The sequence below is a fragment of the Rana temporaria genome, chromosome 6, assembly GCF_905171775.1.
Source record: "Rana temporaria chromosome 6, aRanTem1.1, whole genome shotgun sequence".
Classification (NCBI taxonomy): domain Eukaryota; kingdom Metazoa; phylum Chordata; class Amphibia; order Anura; family Ranidae; genus Rana; species Rana temporaria.
This window is the reverse complement of record NC_053494.1, coordinates 12,627,280-12,649,723: the sequence shown is the minus strand read 5'-3', so window position 1 is coordinate 12,649,723 and position 22,444 is coordinate 12,627,280. Positions and strand designations below refer to the sequence as shown.

General features: G+C 44.6%; 1 protein-coding gene across 1 annotated transcript in view; it reads right to left on the bottom strand.

The window, feature by feature from the left end:
* The window catches only part of LOC120943115, a 46,543-nt gene that overhangs the window by 21,605 nt on the left and 2,494 nt on the right, over positions 1-22,444 (bottom strand). The window contains exons 2-5 of the mRNA XM_040356236.1: positions 16,055-16,387; positions 12,740-13,045; positions 8,650-8,934; positions 5,037-5,141 (exon numbers count right to left, since the gene is read on the bottom strand). Coding sequence (XP_040212170.1) covers positions 5,037-5,141; positions 8,650-8,934; positions 12,740-13,045; positions 16,055-16,387 — 1,029 coding nt within the window. The remainder of the gene's footprint in view (positions 1-5,036; positions 5,142-8,649; positions 8,935-12,739; positions 13,046-16,054; positions 16,388-22,444) is intronic.

Genomic DNA, 22,444 nt, shown 5'->3' with positions numbered 1-22,444 from the left:
TTTCCGTGCAGCATTCCAAAAGGACATTTGTTAAATTCTCTTCCATGACAACCATCCTTTCACGCATATTGTGCATTTCAGTGCTGCACTCCATTACCTGTTGAATAATTATAGCAGCACTTGCACGTGAAAATATTGGCACACCATCCTCCTCCCCTAAAAAAAAATAAAAAATTGGCATTTACAACATTATTTTTCGATGAGGCCTATCTACATATGTTTTTTTTAATCAAGCTAGGGTGACACTGACCTGATGGGCTTCTCCTTTCCACCTCTTCGACATCTTCTATCACTCCTCCTTCTTCCACCACCTTCCCATCATCTTCTATCACTCCTCCTTCTTCCACCACTTCACCATCATCTTGGACTCCTCCTTCATCCATCAATCCACCTTCTTTCAATTCGCCAAATTGTTCTTCCGCCACTTGCCCTTCATCTGCTATAAATTCTAAGTCCAAAATTACTTCTTCCTCCTCTCTTCCTTCCTCCTCTCCTTCCACATCCTCTTCTCCTTCCACATCCTCTTCTCCTTCCACATCCTCTTCTCCTTCCACATCCTCTTCTCCTTCCACATCCTCTTCTCCTTCCACATCCTCCTCCTCCTCCACATGTTGAGATGGAAGATTTTGGCCTTGTCTGGCCCTCTCTGCCTCCTCCAAATGCTGGCGACTTCTTTCCCCTGAAATAAACAAAAAAAAATGTAGACTCATCAGCACACAGATATTGGAGAGCATAAATCGCACACATTGCTTAGAAGATGCTTTCATTTAGTTACTTTTATCTTTCACCAAACCTACATTTTGCAATTACTTCTATATGGCAAGCTCTGATCCTGCCCCTTTTTAGCAAAGTGACACACATGGATGTCCCCCCTAAACAGTATTTCTGGGAGACCCTACCAAAACCCTTTTTTGGTTTGGGGAGACACAGGTGCTCTGCATTGCAGATGTGAAAACATCTGCTTTATTAACACTGTTTTTAGAATGAATCCTGTTTGCCTTTCCCATTCTCATAATTTTATTTTCTAGAACTAGCTTTTACACAATGTTTACAAACAAAGTTTTTGGCCAGTGAGCCATGTCCAGGTGTGTTGTTCCTGGAATAACCGAGCCTTTCTGAGAAACTATGTGATGTTACGTGGTTTACTAAGAACACTATTTGTAAATATGTAGGTATTTATGTCCTAAAAAATAAATGACAACATGTCTTTAAAATTACAAGCAGGCCAAGGAGGCAGATGGTGAAATATACATGGCAACACATTATTGCAGACAATCACCCACCCCCCCCCCCAACCCCAATATATATTTACTTACTTTTACGCAGAATTTTAAGTATTTTCTTCATCTGATGTGGCTCCCTCAATTTTAAGTCTGACCATCGTTTCCTCAGCTGTTCCTTGGACCTGGTGATCCCAAACATCCTCTGCATTCTCCTCGCCACCTTGTCCATAATATGTGCCTTTCGGCGGTTAGGGGTCTTGTATGGCCCTAATTCACCATCATAGTCCTTCTTTCGCATGATGTAAACTAACTCCACCATTTCCTGGAACCGCATATTAGTGGCTTTGTATCTTCTTGGCCTTGATCGGGACGTCCCTGCCTCTGTCCCTTCACTTGTGGCATGAGAGCATCGTGCCCGCTCGTGTGACATCGCCATCTTTCCTTTCCCACAGAGATTATGGGCGTGGAAAAGATGAATTCTTACGCCATGGGCGGAGAAGAGGGCGGCGTTTAATACATACGCGGAGTGTAGAGAATGCAAACAACGTGTTTACGTCGGTTACGCGGAGAATCTTTGAGCGCATCCAGAACATACACAGTTAACGCCATATTTCCTAAACTAATTGATTAGGGGCCTCGCAAAGGTGACGAGGGCGGGGTTTAATAAATACGCGGAGTGTTTAAAAGGTGCACGCCGTGATTACGCATCTTACGCGGTAATTAGGCGAGCGTGAGAAACGAGGAGCGAGAGACAGGAAGGTAAGGAAATTAAAAATGTGATCAGCAGAGGCCTTGAAAATGTAGACACATGGGATGGGGGTTTGGGCTGTTGGTTGCACCCTTTTTAAGCTATTCTGTCTATGGGGTACCACAATGTTATTTTGGTATCCAAATGCTTTTGGACACCTCACAAAATAGAGATGTGAACAATGCTGTACCTCATTGACAAGTTTTTGAATGGTGTATTCAGATCAGGCAAAGTATTGTTCAAGTGTTGGTTGTACAGAGGTCATTAGGAAGTGTCTTTTATGTCATCCATTGTCAGGGGCATGAGATTTACACATGAAAGAGTGCCTAGATGAATACTGTCATTTGTAAGCATTGTTTATTTTTCAATATTAAAAATATTTACTGCAATGTTAACAATGGCTCTGCATCTAGCAAATCAATGTTTGGTACAACCAATGCGGCCGAGTTGCCAATCATTGTTTAAACAAGAGAGACTGTGTTTGTAATTAGATATAGGTAATAAATTTAAAGACACATATTATATCAAGGTCAACGCTGATCCTTTTGAATATTTATTTTTCTTTGGTTTATGTTTTTTGAATCTAGACTCCAAAAAAAATATCATATTTCAAAAAGTAAAATGGACCAACTACAAACCAAGGAAGCTATAGAGGCCTTACTCCAAAAATATCAGGACACGCCCATCCTGTGGAATTCAAAACACGCATTATATTGTAATAAAGATGTACGAGCGGCAGCACTAGAAGAGCTAGCAAACTATATGCAAACATGGGTGACAGGATGCACTGCCAACATGGTGAAGGATAAACTTGCCAACCTCAGAAGCACATACAGGAGAGCATACAAAGCTAATAAAAGCAAAAAATCGGGAGCAGCAGCAAGACAAGCAAAGGAACCCAAACTGTGGTATTATAAACAGATGGCTTTTTTGCGGGACGAAATGGAAGGCAGGAAAACGATGTCGAGTCTTTCTTCCAACCTTTCCTCCATGCTACCTTCCAGCGGACCTTCCCCAGATGACCACAGCCCTGCAGAGTCGGAGGAAGAGGGCCTGGCTGACAGAGATGCAGATCTGCCACCCTTCGATGAGGAGGTATAGTAGTTTCCTCTATATTTCTGGCGTAAATAATTCTTGGTGGATTAATGATTTGATATTGTAAAAAAAAAGCCAAGCTGGGAAAAAGCAAAAAAAAAGGTGTACAGACAAATAGGTGTCAGAGATGACAACTGCAGGGGTCAGAAGTAGAGTGTATTCAAGTAATAATGAACAGAAAATACTAAACGAAAAACATGAAAATGAGTGTGGTTTTATTTAGCGAAATTGTAAAAAATGTCCTTTTTTTTCCACACAGGAAGAAGAGATCAGCCAGGAGGTGGCAGATCCTCAGGTGTCTGTCAGCCAGGAGGAGGCCGGGGTCAGTGGCAGCCAGGAGGAGGCCGGGGTCAGTGGCAGCCAGGAGGAGGCCGGGGTCAGTGGCAGCCAGGAGGAGGCCGGGGTCAGTGGCAGCCAGGAGGAGGCTGGGCCCAGTGGCCTGCAGCAGGTCCACCCGGCCAGGAGAACCACCACCAGCCAGTCTTCTCCCCCCCAGGTGAGGCCATCAGGCCGAAGGAGGCAGTTGAGGCCTGTGGAGGAGGCAAGCCTCCGCATGATCCAGGAGGCAAGCGCCATCATGAGGGCCCCCCTCAACCCCACAGAGGCCTTCAGTGCCTCATTGGCCCATGATTTAAATGAAGGGGAGGAGGACCAGAGAAGACTGGCAAAGGCCCTGATGAACCAGGTACTTTGGTGGATGCAGAGGGGCCTGCTGACCCCAGACACTGGGCTATGTGACCCGGCCCGGCTTGCGGAACACCATCCTCCTGCTGCCACATCAACCCCACCTGCAAGACCCCGTGTTCGATCCGCTGGAAGGCTGCCTGGAGGGAAGGCTGGAAAGAGGAGGAAACGTTGATTTTCTGCCTTCCATTTCCTTCCACATAAAGGACATCTTGTTTGTACTACCACAGTTTGGGTTCCTTTGTTTGTGTGCTGCTGCTTAATATTTTTGTGTTTGGCTCCTGAGGCTTGGAAGTTTATCCTTCACCATGTTGGAAATGCAAGTTTGCATATAGTTTGCTATCTATTCTAGTGCTGCCGTTCTTTTTATTTTTTTGTGATGACATTTGCCAGAATAAAAGGCCTTTTGCTTTCATTTGAAAACATGTCTATTGTTTGATATACTGTGGGGATTATTAGGCAGCAAACCTTTAATAAATATACAATGGGTAATTTACAAAGGACACACTCCTTGGGGGGGGGGGGGGGACATTTGGTGTGCCAACATGGTTTAATATTCTCTAATGAAACACCAAAAAAAAAAAAAAAAAATTAAAAATACATGTAAAAAAAATATAGTTTAAATGGTGACATAACTAGAAACAAAAAAAGAAATTAAAAAAATGCACATTCCTTTACAAAAATGAATACTCTAAATTATGGAGGACCACCAACCAAAACACACGTCTGGCATAGAAAACATTATTAAAGGATTACATCACAAGCAAGAAATGTGACATTTCAGTATGGGACAACTCTATTGAAATTGCATCAGCAAGAGAACGGGGTTATTCTAGCAAGAGAAGAATTAATAAAACGAGGCTTTAAAATGTGGTTTAGTGCGCCTTTTTAAGACATTGTTCTCTTGCTAGAATAAAAGGTTTCTAATGACGAATGTGCCATATCCCAAAGAAACGCGAGTTTTACCTGAACGAGCGCTCCCGTCTCCTCATTTGGACTGAGCATGCGCGGGGTTTTTGTACGCTGCTTTTGTGTACAGACGACCGAACATGTCTGACGGACACGATTCCAGCAGACTGTTTTAAAGCAAGACCAGGAAACAGTTGTTCGTTGGAAAACGGTCTGGCCGACGATTGTTTGCTGGAATTCTGTACGTTACTGCCTACACACGAACGAACATGTCCGCTGAAACTGGTCCGCGGACCAGTTTCAGCAGACATGTTTGGTCGTGAGTACGAGGCCTAATACACACATATATAGAAAGAGTTGTATTGTCATCCACTCACGTTTCCTCTTTCTGATGAATAAAATGTAACCAATGAACACAAGTGATGAGACCAGTAAGCTTATTAGAACAACAAGCCCCAAATGACAATGTGGTTTACATTTATCTGCAAGTAGAAAAAAAAACAAAAAACAAAACCCAAGTATTAATATCGCTTTAACAATACAGCAATTATACTAAAAAAAGAAATGCAATCGATGAAAAGGCAATAGATATTTTAAAATGGTGGTCACCAACCCCTACCATCAGGGCAGAAAATATTCCTCTGTGATCTACAGACGCAAATGGCAGTAAGTGGCCAGAGAAATGTGAATGTGATGTGCACCTTCATGTTTTACATTATATGGTCAAACGTTTGCAGACACCTGACCATCACATCTATAGGAGCTTGTTGGACATCCCATTCAAAACCATGGCCATTAATATGAATTTGGCCTCAGTTTGTGGCAAGAACATTCTCCACTAGGCATGTGCAATTTTTTAAGTTACGAATACGTTTTCCGTCAATTTTCGTTATTTTAGTTGATTCGTTAACATACGAATGAACGAATGGTTTAGCGCAATTAATAACGAATAACGATATTTTCAAAACAACGAATATGAAAAACAACGAAGATACGAAAGATGAAAGAAACGAAAACATAGAAACGACGAAAATACCGAACCCCAAAAAAATAATAATTACGAAAAACAAAATGAACGAAAATGCAAACTTACTAATATTCGAAGACCGAAAAGAAAACAACCGAAATGCCGAACAAAGACTAAAAAACGAAAATCAAAACTAACGAAAAATAAATTACGAATCTTCGGAAAACGGAAATGAAAACAACGAAAATACGAAATAATGTAAATTAGCTTTCGTTAGTACTGAAATATTTCTGGACATTGACCAATAGCCACTGAGCGCTGTCCCTTTCCTCTGAAGAGGTTTGTTCCTTCCCCCAATGAGCTTCTTTCTCATTACCTCCTGGCTCCTTGTGTCTTTTTCTGTGTTAGACTGCAGTGCATCTACTTTCTAGATTTGTATTTGTAATATCTGACATATTTTATTTTTCTTCTACGTCAGACTTCATTCTAGACAGGGTGTGTGTGCTAACTAAGACAGTCAAGTCAATCACAGTAAAGTACAAATTACAAAATGACGACGAGTAGTGTGTCGAATAAACGTAAAATGTATTCTAACAGAATTACGAATGCAATAAAATCTACAAAAGTACGTTTTTACAATCAAAGGAAATTAGACACGAAAATACGAATGATCATAAAGCAACGAAAATATATTTCTTACGAAAATACGAATGCGGCATGATGGAAAATATATTGTAAATACGAATAGCAAAACAACGAAAATTAAACTAACGTAAAAACGAAGGAACGAATAAAATCATTTTAAAAATACCAAAGCGGCAGAATACAAAATATAACGAAAATACGAATCTCGATTCAACGAAAAATAAACTAACAGAAAAAAACGGAAAAGGAAAAAAGAGTGTTACGAAAATACTAAAGAGTACGAATACGATAACTAACGTCTTACGAAATTACGACTCGTTACGAATCACGATAAACGAACAGAAACGAAACAGAAATAAACGAAAATTTTTGCTGTGCACATGTCTATTCTCCACTCTTCTGGGAAGGTCCTCCACAAGATTTTGGAGTACGTCTGTGAATTTTTTTTTTTGCCCATTCAGGCAAAGCATCTGTAACGGGAGGGCCCGTGGAACCCAGAAGCTCTAAAGCCTCGTACACACGATAGGTTAACCAGAGGACAAAGGTCTGAAGGACCGTTGTCATAGGTTAACCGATGAAGCTGACTGATGGTCCGTCGCGCCTACACACCATCGGTTAAATAACCGATCGTGTCAGAACGCGGTGACATAAAACACAACGATGTGCTGAAAAAAATGAAGTTCAATGCTTCCAAGCATGCGTCGACTTGATTCTGAGCATGCGTGGATTTTTAACCGATGGTTGTGCCTACTAACGATTGGTTTTGACCTATCGGTTAGGAATCCATAATCCAAAGCAAGTTGGCTTTTTTTTAACCTATGGCTATGGGGCCCACACACGATCGGTTTTGACCGCTGAAAACGGTCCTTCAGACCGTTGTCCTCTGGTTAACCTATCGTGTGTACGAGGCCTTAGAAAGTATGAGCCAGAAAATAATGGACATTCAGAATATGTCTTGGATTGCTTTAAAATGGGTCTGTAATGCTTATCCACAATGGCCCAGATTCAGGTAGAACCGCGCAATATTTGCGTGGGCAAAGGGCAACGATTTTTGCTCTGCGCCCACGCAAATATTTCGATTTGCCCGCGATTCACGGAGCAGTAGCTCCGTAAATTGCGCGGGCGCTATGCTAATTTGCCCCGTGTAAGGGCGCCTAATGTAAATGATCCCGCCGGGGGCGGGAATCATTTAAATTAGGCGCGCTCCCGCGCCGAGCGAACAGCGCATGCTCCGTCGGGAAACTTTCCCGACGTGCATTGCGGCAAATGACGTCGCAAGGACGTCATTTGCTTCTAAGTGAACGTGAATGGCGTCCAGCGCCATTCACGAATCACTTACGTAAACGACGTGAAATTCAAATTTCACGAGCGGGAAGGGTGGCTATACTTTAGCATTGGCTGCGCCTACTATGAGTAGGAGCAGCCTTATGCTAAAGTCGCCGTACGGAAACTCCGTACCTTGCGTGCGCAGGGCCCGCGCAACTTTTGTGAATCGGTGTTAGTATGCAATTTGCATACTATACACAGATCACAATGGCCGTGCCCCCTAGCGGCCAACGTAAGAATGCAGCCAAAGATATGAAGGCATAAGGAGGCTTATGCCTGTCATATCTTAGGCTGCAGTCGGTGTAACGAGGTTCCTGAATCAGGGGCACTCGTTACACCGGAGCAAGTAAGCACTTGCGCCGCGCAACCTATGGTTGCGCGGGCGCAAGTGCTTCTTGAATCTGGGCCAATATCTCCCAGGATATATGCCATATTAGAAGAGTGACCCATTCTGGTGTGGCTGCTCTGCATCTAATTGTGGCTTGTGCTAATTGACCCTGTAATTGTGTGAAGGTGTATTTATGATAATGTGTATTGTAAGTTAGCAGACAGCCAGTCTGGGAAACATAAAGGTCATGCATATTAGTCATTTAAGCTGTAAAGGGATTAGTTGATGAACTCACCTGTTGTCTGCTAAGGGATGTAACGACACTCAGAATAATGTATATTGGGGGCTCGTTATGTAACCATTGTGTGATGTTGTGGGTGGAGTTGGGTCATTGTTCATTTGGTTACTGCAAGTATTCTTTTGGTGTATATAAGAGCCTGCTTTCTCAATAAAGATTGTCATTCCTGCTTGAACTTCATACAGAGCGTCGTCTCGTATCTGGGGGAGAATTATTCTTATGGGTCTCGTTCGCCTGACTGGAGTGTCGGTAGCTTGTGTTCGGAAAAGGAATATCCTAAACGGCATTAACCCCTTTCGTATTGGGATTACCGTTACAGCATCAGCTGATGCGGCCCACGATTAAATTGAGTTTGACACCCCTGATCTACAGATTATTGCCTACAGTCAATCAATAATAATCTATAAATATCATTAATTGACTTACTGTATCCTTGGACCTCCAGGGTCTTGGTGACCGGACTGTTTAAGGCCTCATGTTGGATATTACAGGAGATCCGTTCTGATACATTGCCTTCCTTAATATTAACCCGATAATAGATTTCCTTATTAAAAAGACCGTCCTCGCTTCCCCTGGACAGATTCGCCATTTTCCCATCCACCAACCAATTTATGGACAGCGGCTCCGGGGAGAATCCTCGTGCCTCACATACGTAGAGATACTCATTGCCATCCTCTGTGCTTGAAGAAGTGAGTTGCACTTTTGGGGCCACTAAAAAACAAATATAAAGAAAAATGTAATTGAGAACACATTTCATATTATTGTACAGTTTACCTGAAAGTGATGAACTTTTATATTGGATATGATTGCAGCTCCATATTTTTATGAAGATATTTCATAGGTTAGAGCAGGGGTCTCCAAACTGCGGCCCGAGGGCCAGATGTGGCCCTTTGCTAGCCTTCATCTGGCCCTTGGGGCAGTATTGCTCCCAACGATATGAGGCACTATTCCTCCCAATGACACCAACAATGGGGCACTATTTATTCCATTATAGCAATGATGGAGCACTATTCCTCCTCCTACTACTCACCAGCACTGAGGCCATGTTTATTCTCACTGATGCTCGGCCCTGATGGTAATTTTCTACCTCCACTGGTCAGAATCCGGCCCCCCTTAAGTCTGAGAGACAGTAAACTGGCCCTTAGCTTGAAAAGTATGGAGACCCCTGGGTTAGAGTCTTCCTCTAGTGACTGCCTGTATGAATAGTGCAATCAGCATATTTGCTCAGTAAGATAAAATGATCTACAAGGTAAGACATATAGCTAGATTCAGTAAGAGTTAGGCCGGCGTATCAGTAGATACGCCGACCTAACTCGGAATCTGCGCCGACCTAAGTTTAAGTGTATTCTCAAACTGAGATACACTTAAACCTATCTAAGATACGACGGCCTGCGCCGTCCTATCTTAGGGTGCAATATTTAGGCGCTTCCATTGCGTTCGGCGTAGAATTAGTAAATCACTAGATACGCCGATTCACGAACGTACGTCCGCCCGTCGCAGTAAAGATACGCCGTTTACGTAAGGCATTTTCAGGCGTAAAGTTATTCCATCAAATAGCTGGACTAGTAATGTTAAGTATGGCCGTCGTTCCCGCGTCGAAATTTGAAAATTTTACGTCGTTTGCGTAAGTCGTCCGTGAATAGGGCTGGACGTAATTTACATCCACGTCGAAACCAATACGTCCTTGCGGCGTACTTTGCCACAATGCACACTGGGATATGTACACGGACGATCACGTCAGGTCACCCTCCATTAACATAAAACACGCACCCTCAGCCTAATTTGAATTAGGCGCGCTTACGCCCGCCGCATTTACGCTGCGCTGCCGTAACTTAGCAGGCAAGTACTTTGTGAATACAGTACTTGCCTAGCCAACTTACGGCGGCGTAGTGTAAATACGATACGCTACGCCGCCGCAAAGATGTGGCGGGCTACTTGAATCCAGCTAATATAAACAATATCTAACCCCCTTCAACCCCAAAGGGAAATGAATATATATTGAAGCTTACCAGCCCTGCATTTGTTTTCATCTAAACATACTGAACAGTACTGAAAAAATACCTCTTAATCCTGCCAGAAATCCAAAATTGTCATAACTAGACATGTGCGGTTTGCTTTGTTCCGAATTTAAATTTAGGGCAAATTTTTGTTATTCAGAAATTCGAATGTATCCGAGTTTTTCCGAATTACAATAGTAATAAATTTAAACAAATCCGACATAACGAAACAAAATTTTGGATGAAAGTTTTCATATCGAATTTGAATTTCCGAAAATAATAAAATAGAATAGAAAACAATAGAATAGAAAATAAAAGACTAGAATATAATAGAGTATAACAGAACAGAATACAAAATAAGAGGGAACAGACGATCAGTGACACTGCCACAGAGAAGAACGGGGAAGGTTTGTTTACACTCACCTCTCCCCGTTCTTTCGCTCCTGTGACCGATCGCGGGAAACCGGCGGTGATCGGGTCCCGCGGGCGCGGTCACGGAGCTTTAGACCGGGTCGCAAGCGCTTTTAAAGAGGATGTATATATACGTCCATGTGCCCAGCCGTGCCATTCTGTCGACGTATATAGGCGTGCGGTGGTCCATAAAGCGGAATTCCACCCAAAAATGGAACTTTCGCTTAATCCACTCCTCGCCCCCTTTCATGCCACATTTGGCATGTAATTTTCTTGAGGGGGGGCTTCAGGAGGAGTGGGACTTCCTGTCCCACTTCCTCCTTCCACCCAGGGACCACCAAGGCGATACGCCATATCGCCTTTTAGCGGCCCTTTCCTGTAGGCGATCGCCTGGGACATGTGACAGGTCCCAGGCGATCGCCTGTCCAGTCAGGGAGCGCTGCGCCGTTTGCACATGCGCAGTGAGTGCCCAGCCGTGAAGCCGAAAGCTGTCACGGCCGGGTGCCCACAGTTGCAGTGGAGGCACCGGCGGTGAAGGGGGGACCGGAACGAAGCTCCCAGCGGCGCGGCGCTGGACCGTGGAACAGGTAAGTGTATGTTTATTAAAAGCCAGCAGCTAAAATTTTTGTAGATGCTGACTTTTAATAAACATAAAAAAAAGGCTGGAACTCCCCTTTAAGTGGTTAAGACCCTCCTACTGTTTGTAAAATCTGACCACACCCACTATATGATGGGATTTGGAGGGTGTGTGTAGGGGGAGGGGTTGGGGGAGTCGTGGTTGAGTTCCAGCACCTATTGTTTGAGAAAAGAAGCCCTGCTTCAGGTAGGGTGACCACGTGTCCCGGATTGCCCGGGACAGTCCCGCATTTTGCAGGACTGTCCCGGGCACCTTCATTCCAGGACAATACTGTGTCCCGGAATGAAACTGACACAGCCACCCCCCCGGGCCAATCTGAATGCCCCCAAAAATGGCCGCCACATCACCGCTTTACTCACCGACAGTACTTGTCCTGGCCGGGAATGTCTGGAGGAGCACAATCCCCGCCCCCTGCTTGTGATTGGAGAAATCATAAATCCCGCCTCTTGTGTCCAATCACTGTGCTGTGATTCGTTACAGCACAAGCTGATTTTTTTGGGAAGGGAGGGTGTCCCTGAATGGTAGTTTGGAAATGTGGTCACCCTAGCTTCAGGGTGTGTCGGATACCTGGCCCACCAATAGTAGTTGCATCCGCTACATCACTACTGTGTTCTGGAGTGACTAGGGGCCAGATTCACAGAAGAGATACGACGCCGTTTCTCCTGATACGCCGTCGTATCTCTGTTTCTAACTATGCGACTGATTTAGAGAATGAGTTACGCATAGATAGGCAGAAGATCCGACAGGTGTAATTGTTTTCCACTGTCGGATCTTAGGATGCAGTATCGCGGCTGCCGCTGGGGGGATTTTGCGTCGTAAACTAGCGTCTGGTATGCAAATTAGGAGTTACGGCGATCCACGACGGTTTTTCACGTTCGCTACGTCGTCGGTAGTCTAGTTTCCCGTCGCATAGTTAGTCGTTATTTTTCCTGCCCTAACTTTACGCAGCAATCGTATTGCTGTCTAAAGTATAGGCGTCGTTCCCGCGTCGAAATTAAAAAATCAACGTCGTTTGCGTAAGACGTCTGGGAATACGGAAGTACGCGACGCACGACGCCGTTCGAAAAAATGACGTCACTTCGCGCAAAGCACGGCGGGAGTTAGGAAACGGAGCATGCGCAGTAGGTCCGGCGCGGGAGCGCGCCTAATTTAAATGGCGCACGCCCATTTAAATTGGCCCGCCTTGCGCCGGAGGCCGCCAGCGGAGGTTTTCATTGCAAGTGCTCTGTGGATCAGGCACTTGCGATGAAAACTTGCGGCGGTGTAACGTATCTACGATACGTTACACCGCCGCAGTTCTACGTGAATCTGGCCCATAGTAGCTGGAGGGAGAAGGGTGTAAGGGGCAGGTGAATGGGAAGTCCAGAGAGGAGGCAGAAGGTAGGTACCAACAGCAGAAGCAAGTAACACAAGCACGTTACCTTCCCCAGAAGGTGCAGGTACAACAGGTAGTCCACAAGCTTACTCATACCTTTATACGTCACCAAGAATCCATCTTGGATTGGCTTTTGCAGTGACACATGCTCCACCTGACAGATAATGGATGGACGATCCTTGATCTGATCTGGGGTGAGGATTATAGAGCTGTTGACTCTGAAGGTCCCATCAGCACCTATCTGTAATAACCCCATGTTTGATCCACCCTGGATCTTAATATCATTCCGCAGCCAGGTGACTATTAGAGACTCCTTAGGGAAGAAACCTGTAATGGAACAATCAACCTGGTTTTTCTCATACTTATGAAGACCCATTTTGTGTATCTTGACCATCGGAGTAGCTATAAGACAAAAAAGATTAAAGAATATAAGTAAGGTATAACAAATTTTTTCCAAGTGGTGAATTATAAATAAATAAATTGTGTGTGTATATATATATATATACCGTATTTATCGGCGTATACCGCGCACTATTTTGCCCTGAAAATCAGGGCAAAATCGTGGGTGCGCGGTATACGCCGATATTCCGCTTTCCCGCCACGAGTTTGAATACTGCGCCGGCATATACCGAGCGCAGTACACTCGTGTATCGTCGGGGAGTCTCGGCGCCTCTCGCGCCGACGTCGTGATCGTACAGGACGTCAGCGCGAGAGTTGCCGAGCCTGCCCGACGATACACGAGTGTACTGCGCCCTCGGTATATGTCGGCGCAGTATTCAAACTCGGCGCGGGAAACGAGCGGGTAGGACGCCGCAGAAGGTTGCCGGACCCGACGAAGAGGACACCCGAAGCCGCAGACGGACGCCGGACCCGACGAGGCCGCCGATGGACGCCGCGCAAGACACCAAAACTGTAAGTACAAAAAAAACTTTTTTTCCACAGGATTCGGGCAACTTTAGGGGTGCGCGGTATACGCGGGAGCGCGTTATACCGCGATAAATACGGTATATATATATATATATATATATATATATATACACATACATATATGGATAGATACTGTATATACTGTATATAAATATATATTATATGTATATACTATATATTTAAAAGTATTGGGATGCCTGCCTTTACACATACATGAACTTTAACCACTTGCTTACTGGGCACTTAAACCCCCTTCCTGCCCAGGCCAATTTTCAGCTTTCAGCTTTGAATGACAGTTGTGCGACGTGGCTCCCAAACAAAATTAACGTCTTTTTTTCCCCCACAAATAGAGCTTTCTTTTGGTGGTATTTGATCACCTTTGCGGATTTTTTTTTTGAGTTATAAACAAAAATAGAGCGACAATTTTGAAAAAAAAAAAGCAATATTTTTTACTTTAGCGTTTATTGATTGGTTTGCGCAAAAGTTATAGCGTCTACAAAATAGGGGGTAGTTTTATGGCATTTTTATTAATAATTTTTTTTCACTAGTAATGGCGGTGATCAGCGATTTTTTTTCGTGACTGCGACATTATGGCGGACACATCGGACAGGTTTGACACATTTTTGGGCCATTATCAGTTTCACAGCGAAAAGTGCTATAAAAATGCACTGATTACTGTGAAAATGAAACTGGCAGTGAAGGGGTTAACCACTAGGGGCGCTAAGGGGTTAAGTGTGCCCTAAGGGTGTGATTCTTACTGTAGGGGGGCGTGGCTGGATGTGTGACATCACTGATCGTCGTTCCCTATAACAGGGAACAGACGATCAGTGGCATTGCCACAGAGAAGAACGGGGAAGGTGTGTTTACACTCACCTCTCCCTGTTCTTCAGCTCCTGTGACCGATCGAGGGACACCGGCAGCGATCGGGTCCCGCGTGCGTGGTCACGGAGCTTCGTACCGATATAAGTCGGCAGAATGGCACGGCTGGGCACAGGCATGTACAGGTACGACGCCTTTAAGAGCCCAGCCATGCCATTCTGCCACGTTAGGCGGTCCTTAAGTGGTTAAACAATGATGGCAAAGTGAACAGTTCTATAGGCATCCCATACCCCTTTTCCCCAACCAAGTTATATCCCCCAAATAAACAAAACAAAGACAAATGACTGTTCATTGTCTCTGAGAGTGATAATATAGAGGTCTGGCAGCAGCAGGGCTCAAGTCCTGCGGGAACGCGTGGGAACGGAGTCCCTGCACTTTTTTCACAGCAGGAACGCAGTTCCCTTTGCAGGACTAGAGCAGCCGAGCCGCCCGAGCCAATCCTTCACTAAGCGGCGATGCCCAGCTCGAGTCACTGTCAGGGGCAGGTGAACCTTAGTAATCCTTTATGTTACTGGGCGCTTCCTGTACATGGATTCATAGGGTAGTGTGCGGGTATTCCGTCACTTCCTCGATGCCGCAATGTCTCCTGGGAGCTTTTGTCATTGTTCCCAGGAGACATTGCGGAGGTTTGCCGCGAGTTATCACGGGATTTAGAAAGAACTTGCGATTTTTGTAATTATGCCTATGGGGATATCATTTTATTTTATTTTTTTTGGGTGGGGGGAGTGGATCTTGGGTGGGAGTTCCCACACTTTTTCCCCCAGGACTTGACCCCTGGGTCAGGAGGGTGACATGGTGGATGATAATAACTAGTAGCAACCATCCGTTACAGTAAAAATTATGTTATGTGAATAACGGTGATTATCTCCTTACAATCGCATCTGAAAGTTGGTGGGAAACATTAGGCAGATAGCGAACATGTGAACTCAGCTAAGTGCGGGAGGGAAAAGGAGGTTAACTCTGCTGGCTCTGCTCATGTAGTGTAATCACTACACGGGCAGAGAAAGGGATGTGAACAGTCTGCACACAGCTTTCATCCTGTACTCCAGGTTTCACCTGACAGGTATGTTCAGAAGTTTTTCGATATTGAAAATTTCTGCAATACCTTTGCTAATTAGGAGTGAATCCAGCACCAGTTTCTATTTCACACTAAATTGAACGGGAGGGAATTTCCTCCCCTATTACATTGGGGGGTTTCCTTATTTTTTTTTTCTTTTTCTCTCCCTCCTTTTCTTTTTCTTTCCATCTCTTTTTTTCTTCTTCTTCTTCTTCTTCTTCTTCTTCTTCTTCTTCTTCTTCTTCTTCTTCTTCTTCTTCTTCTTCTTCTTCTTCTTCTTCTTTAGTTTTCTACACAGTTTTTCTGCTTTTCTATTTCTAACTAATTTTAGGTAGGGGGTTATACATGCTAGTTTTTTGAATAGAATATACTGCAATGTTTGTATTCATGTATTTTCCTCTGTGACACTATGGAATGTAAGGTTATATAATAATGATGTGATATGTTGAATTAAAAAATAAAATAAAAATGTTGATAATAAAAAAAAAATACTCTTTCTTCTATTATGTGAAGTGTTTGAAGCAGGTAAAAGATGCTTTGTTCCTTACCCTGAACATTGAGCCGAATGTCCCTGGACGTCCTGTCTGGACTGTAGATGACTAAACACTTATAGGTTCCGTGGTTGGCGATAGCCACATTGTAAATGGTCAGCGATGCATTTCCTTGTCTGGCCGCTTGCTCATCCAAAGACACCCCGTCGTCACTGACCACTTTCTCTTTATTGTCAAATCTCAGCAGCTCTTTTGTTTCAAAGGACCAGATTATCGCCAGGAACTGCGGGTTTATAGGAGGGGCATTCACACGGAAAGTACACGGTAAAACAACACGAGATTTAAATAAAGCTGTTTGAGAAGGGGGGGCAGTCACATCCAGTCCCAAACCTGAAAAAAAAAAAAAGATGTATTAAATTAACATTTTAAGAAATACAGTTTTTATATATATATATATATATATATATATATATATATATATATATATATATATATATATATATATATATATTATTTTTTTATATATTACTTGTGGTTAGGACAAAACAAATATTTAAGAATGCTATCAGTCAGGCAAATATGCATGATTTTGATAATGAATATTCTTTTTTTATAAATAATTTTTTTTTTAACTACTTTAGCCCCGTAAGAATTGGCTGCCCAATGACTGGGCCATTTTTCGCGATACGGCACTGCATCACTTTAACAGACAATTGCGCGGTCGTCCGACGTTGTACCCAAACAAAATTGACGTCCTTTTTTTCCCACAAATAGAGCTTTCTTTTGGTGGTATTTGATCATCTCTGCGATTTTTTTTTTTTCGCGTTATAAACAAAAAATTGGCGACATTTTTGAAAAAAACCCACAATATTTTGTATAATAAATATCCCCAATTTTTTTTTTTAAAAAGCAATTTTTTGTTCTCAGTTTAGGCCAATATGTAGTCTTCTACATATTTTCGGTAATAACAATCGCAATAAGCGTATATTGATTTGGTTTGCGCAAAAGTTATAACATCTACAAAATAGGGGATAGAGTTATAGCATTTTTATTATTATCATTTTTTTTTACTAGTAATGGCGGCGATTTGCGATATTGTGGCGGACAAATCGGACACTTTTGACACATTTTTGGGACAATTATACAGCGATTAGTGCTATAAAAATGCACTGATTACTGTATAAATGACACTGGCAGGGAAGAGGTTAACACTAAGGGGTGATGAAGGGGTTAACTGTGTTCCCTAATGTGTGTTCTAACTGTAGGGGGGAGGGGACTGACTAGGGGAAGAGATTGATCGGTGTTCATACATTGTATGAACACACGATCAGTCTCCTCGCCCCTGAGAACACCCCTGTTCTCGTTCTGTAATTTGCAATCGTGGGTGCTCGGCGGTCATCGCAACCGCCGGGCACTCGCATTGGGTCTGGGGACACGCTTCGGGCAAGTCTTAAAGAGCCGACGTACAGCTACGACGGCTTGCGCAGGGGGGCCAGCCTGCCACAGTATAACTGCGGCGGCTGGTTCCCGAAGCGGTTAAACATTTTTCAAAACATTCAATACTTTGTACAACATTCTGCGTGTAAAAATGTATTGTAGGATCACATAGGAGGTTTATAAAAAGCGATTACATGGGAGAATGTCCAGCTTTATCAGTGCATAGATCCTGAGGCGTCAGTCAACAAGGAGCTATATGGTAAGGCCCTTTTCACCCGGGGCAGATCCCGCTTTCTCAGCTGGGTCGGGGGATCCTTTCGCTGATCCCCTGCTGAGCAGAGTGGAGTGGGCAGATGACAGGTCCATGTCTGCTCCACTTCTGCTCTATGGGTAGTCAGATGTAAATGCGTAGGCAGGTACAGTCAGTTTTCTCCACTGCAGGTGGTCCTCTGAGGGGTACCACAGCCTGGAGAGGAAGTTAATGGAAACCTGGTTTCTTTGTGGTTTCCAGGGTCATAAAGCAGTGTTACCGGTTGGCTACGCTGCATCCATGCGACCACTGGCGGCCATCTTGGGTCAACAGGTTCTATAACAGGCATTTGCGAAGTGAGTAGAGACCACTATCTGTTAGAGAAAGTGACTAGTGGCAGGGAAAGGTTCCTGACAAGCGGGGACAGGCTAGGGATTCGCTATCCTCAAGGAAGCCACCCCTTTTTGGGACCGGACCGGCCAGGCTGCACTTCACCCTCTGAACAGACGCTGACGTTGCAATATTTTTTACTTTTTACTATAATAAATATCCCCCAAAAATATATATAAAAAAAAATTGTTTTCCTCAGTTTAGGCCCATACGTATTCTTTTACCTATTTTTGGTAAAAAAAAAAAAAATCGCAATAAGCGTTTATCGGTTGGTTTGCGCAAAATTTATAGCGTTTACAAAATAGGGGATAGTTTATTAATTTTTATTTTTTAATACTAATAGCGGCAATCAGCGATTTTGTTTTCATGACTGCGACATTATGGCGGACACTTCGGACAATTTTGACACCTTTTTGGGACCATTGTCATTTTTACAGCAAAAAATGCATTAAAAATGCATTGTTTACTGTGAAAATGGCAATTGCAGTTTGGGAGTTAACCACAAGGGGGCGCTGAAGGGGTTATGTGTGACCTCATCTCTGTTTCTAACTGTAGGGGGTGTGGCTGTAGGTGTGACGTCATTGATTGTGGTTCCCTATATAAGGGAACACACGATCAATGACGGCGCCACAGTGAAGAACGGGGAAGCTGTGTTTACACACGGCTCTCCCTGTTCTTCAGCTCCGGGGAGCGATTGCGGGACTCCGGCGGCGATCGGGTCCTGCGGTCATAGAGCTTTGGACCGGGTCGCGGGCACGGCTGGGCACTTAAAGAGGACGTACCTGTACGTGCTTGTGCTCAGCCGTGCCATTCTGCCGACCTATATGTGCAGGAGGTGGTCCTTAAAGCGGGGGTTCACCCATAGAGAACACATTTTCCCCCTTAGATTCATGCTCGTTTCCTCTAGGGGAATCGGCTATTTGTTTTAAAATATGTGCAGTACTTACCCGTTTACGAGATGCATCTTCTCCGTCGCTTCCGGGTATGGGCTTCGGGAATGGGCGTTCCTTCTTGATTGACAGTCTTCCGAGAGGCTTCCGACGGTCGCATCCATCGCGTCACGATTTTACGAAAGAAGCCGAACGTCGGTGCGCAGGCGCAGTATAGAGCCGCACCGACGTTCGGCTTCTTTCGGCTACGAGTGACGCGATGGATGCGACCGTCGGAAGCCTCTCGGAAGACTGTCAATCAAGAAGGAACGCCCGCTCCCGAAGACCCATACCCGGAAGCGACGGAAGAAGATGCATCTCGAAAACGGGTAAGTACTGCTCATATTTTAATACAAATAGCCGATTCCCCTAGACCGAACGAGCAGGAATCTAAGGGGAGAAAAAAAAAAATTTCATAAATGGGTAAACTCCCGCTTTAAGTGGTTAATTAAGGTGAAAAAAAACACGATGGTTTACAACCCCTTTAAATACCACCAACAGAAAGCTCTATTTGTGTGAAAACAATTATGAAAATGTCACATGTGTACAGTGTTGTATGACTGCGCAATTGTCATTCAAAGTGCAACAGCGCTGAAAGCTGAAAATTGGCCTGGGCAGGAAGGGGGTGAAAGTGCCCGGTAGGCAAGTGGTTATGCATATATTTTGTGTAAATGGGGTCGTGATTGTTTGCTGCGAGTTCCAAGTCTCTTTTCAGTTTTCTCTGCACTATTCCCTGTGTGAATGGGAGTGCCTGTGCTGGTTCCAGTGAGGGGAAAAACAGTTGTGAAGCAACCAGGATAGAGATGTGGATCTGCCAGGAATGTGCTGGCTGGGGCCCCCACCTCTGTTCAGAATACTTAACTCTTTCTGTTATTTCCTGCCTCACTTATACTAAAGCTTCCTGTTCTTTGGAATAGTGAGAGCTTTAGACATTTAGGCAAAGAGCAGTACAGCACTTGGCAGGAACCTACCAGGAATATGTAAAGACAGCCTAATGTGTAACTCTGCAAACTCACTATGAGGTCACACAGATAATCACATTACAAGTATCTGGATTCTGCAAAAGCATTTAACACAGTTCCCCATAAACATTTACTGTACAAAGCAGTGGCGGTGCGTCCATAGAGGGCGCAGAAGCGCCGCCCCCTCTCTCCTGCACCGCTCTCTCATCAATAGACAGATTCATGCATTGCATAAATCTATCTATTGTCGCCGCTGCCGCCCCCTATTCAGGTGTCAAGCCTCTTGTCGAGCGCTGGGCATCTGGGCTTCCAAATCGGTAAACAGCGGGCGCAATGCTGTGCGTCCGCTGTTTACACAGCGTTGTGTTAGAGAAGCGAATAAATTGCTTCCCTTACACTGCCAATAAGGTGAACCGGGTCTGGTTACCTGTCACCTGATTGGCTGAAGCGACAGGCACTGTGATGGGGCACACACTGGCAACAATTGATGGGGCACACACTGGCAACAATTGATGGGCACACTGGCAGCAATTGATGGGGCACACTGGCAGCAATTGATGGGGCACACACTGGCAGCAATTGATGGGGCACACTGGCAGCAATTGATGGGGCACACTGGCAGCAATTGATGGGCACACTGGCAGCAATTGATGGGCACACTGGCAGCAATTGATGGGGCACACACTGGCAGCAATTGATGGGGCACACTGGCAGCAATTGATGGGGCACACACTGGCAGCAATTGATGGGGCACACACTGGCAGCAATTGATGGGGCACACACTGGCAGCAATTGATGGGGCACACACTGGCAGCAATTGATGGGGCACACTGGCAGCAATTGATGGGCACACTAGCAGCAATTGATGGGCAATTGATGGGCACACTGGCAGCAATTGATGGGGCACACTGGCAGCAATTGATGGGGCACACTGGCAGCAATTGATGGGGAACACTGGCAGCAATTGATGGGCACACTGGCAGCAATTGATGGGGCACACTGGCAGCAATTGATGGTTGCAGTAGCTGCGTTTGATGGCACAATAACAGCTTTTTTTTAACCACTACTATTCCTTTATATTGGCTTTTAAAATGTACAAAGGCAGCAATTGAGAATTTGGATGAAAGGTTTAGCACTCGGAAACACTTTTTTTTTTAAAGATAAAAAGTGCATTTTATATACAAAACTATATAGATCAGACAAAAATTATGAGGAAAGTGGGACTGAGGGACTTTGGGTTGTATTGCAAAAAATGGCCTGGTCAGGAAGGGGGTAAAACCTCTGAAGGGCAAGTGGTTAAAGGTCAGCCAGAGTCATTCAACCCCGTTACTTCAATCCCACACTCCATGGGGTGACCTCATTATACAGCCTGGGCTCAGAGTAATACAGCGCTCCCGTGACAATAGAAGAGCGTCACTTTTTCCAGGAGGAAGAAGTGCCCACTGGCACCTGAATAGTGGACGGACCCATGATGTCATCGGATCAGAAGATGGGCCCATGATGTCATCAGATAAGAAGACGGGCCCATGATGTCATCGGATCAGAAGATGGGCCCATGATGTCATCAGATAAGAAGACGGGCCCATGATGTCATCGGATCAGAAGACGAGCCCATGATGTCATCGGATCAGAAGACGGGCCCATGATGTCATTGTATCAGAAGACGGACCCATGATGTCATCAGATCAGAAGACGGACCCATGATGTCATCGGATCAGAAGACGGACCCATGATGTCATCGGATCAGAAGACGGACCCATGATGTCATCGGATCAGAAGACGGACCCATGATGTCATTGGATCAGAAGACGGACCCATGATGTCATTGGATCAGAAGACGGACCCATGATGTCATCGGATCAGAAGACAGACCCATGATGTCATCAGATCAGAAGACAGGCCCATGATGTCATCGGATTAGAAGACGGACCCATGATGTCATCAGATCAGAAGACACACCCATGATGTCATTGGATCAGAAGACTGGCCCATGATGTCATCAGATCAGAAGACAGGCCCATGATGTCATCAGATCAGAAGACAGGCCCATGATGTCATCGGATTAGAAGACGGACCCATGATGTCATCGGATTAGAAGACTGGCCCATGATGTCATCAGATCAGAAGACGGACCCATGATGTCATCAGATCAGAAGACAGACCCATGATGTCATCGGATTAGAAGACTGGCCCATGATGTCATCAGATCAGAAGACGGGCCCATGATGTCATCAGATCAGAAGACGGACCCATGATGTCATCAGATCAGAATACCGACCCATGATGTCACGGATCAGAAGACGGACCCATGATGTCATCGGATCAGAAGACGGACCCATGATGTCATCGGATCAGAAGACGGACCCATGATGTCATCGGATCAGAAGACGGACCCATGATGTCATCGGATCAGAAGACGGACCCATGATGTCATCGGATCAGAAGACGGACCCATGATGTCATCGGATCAGAAGATGGA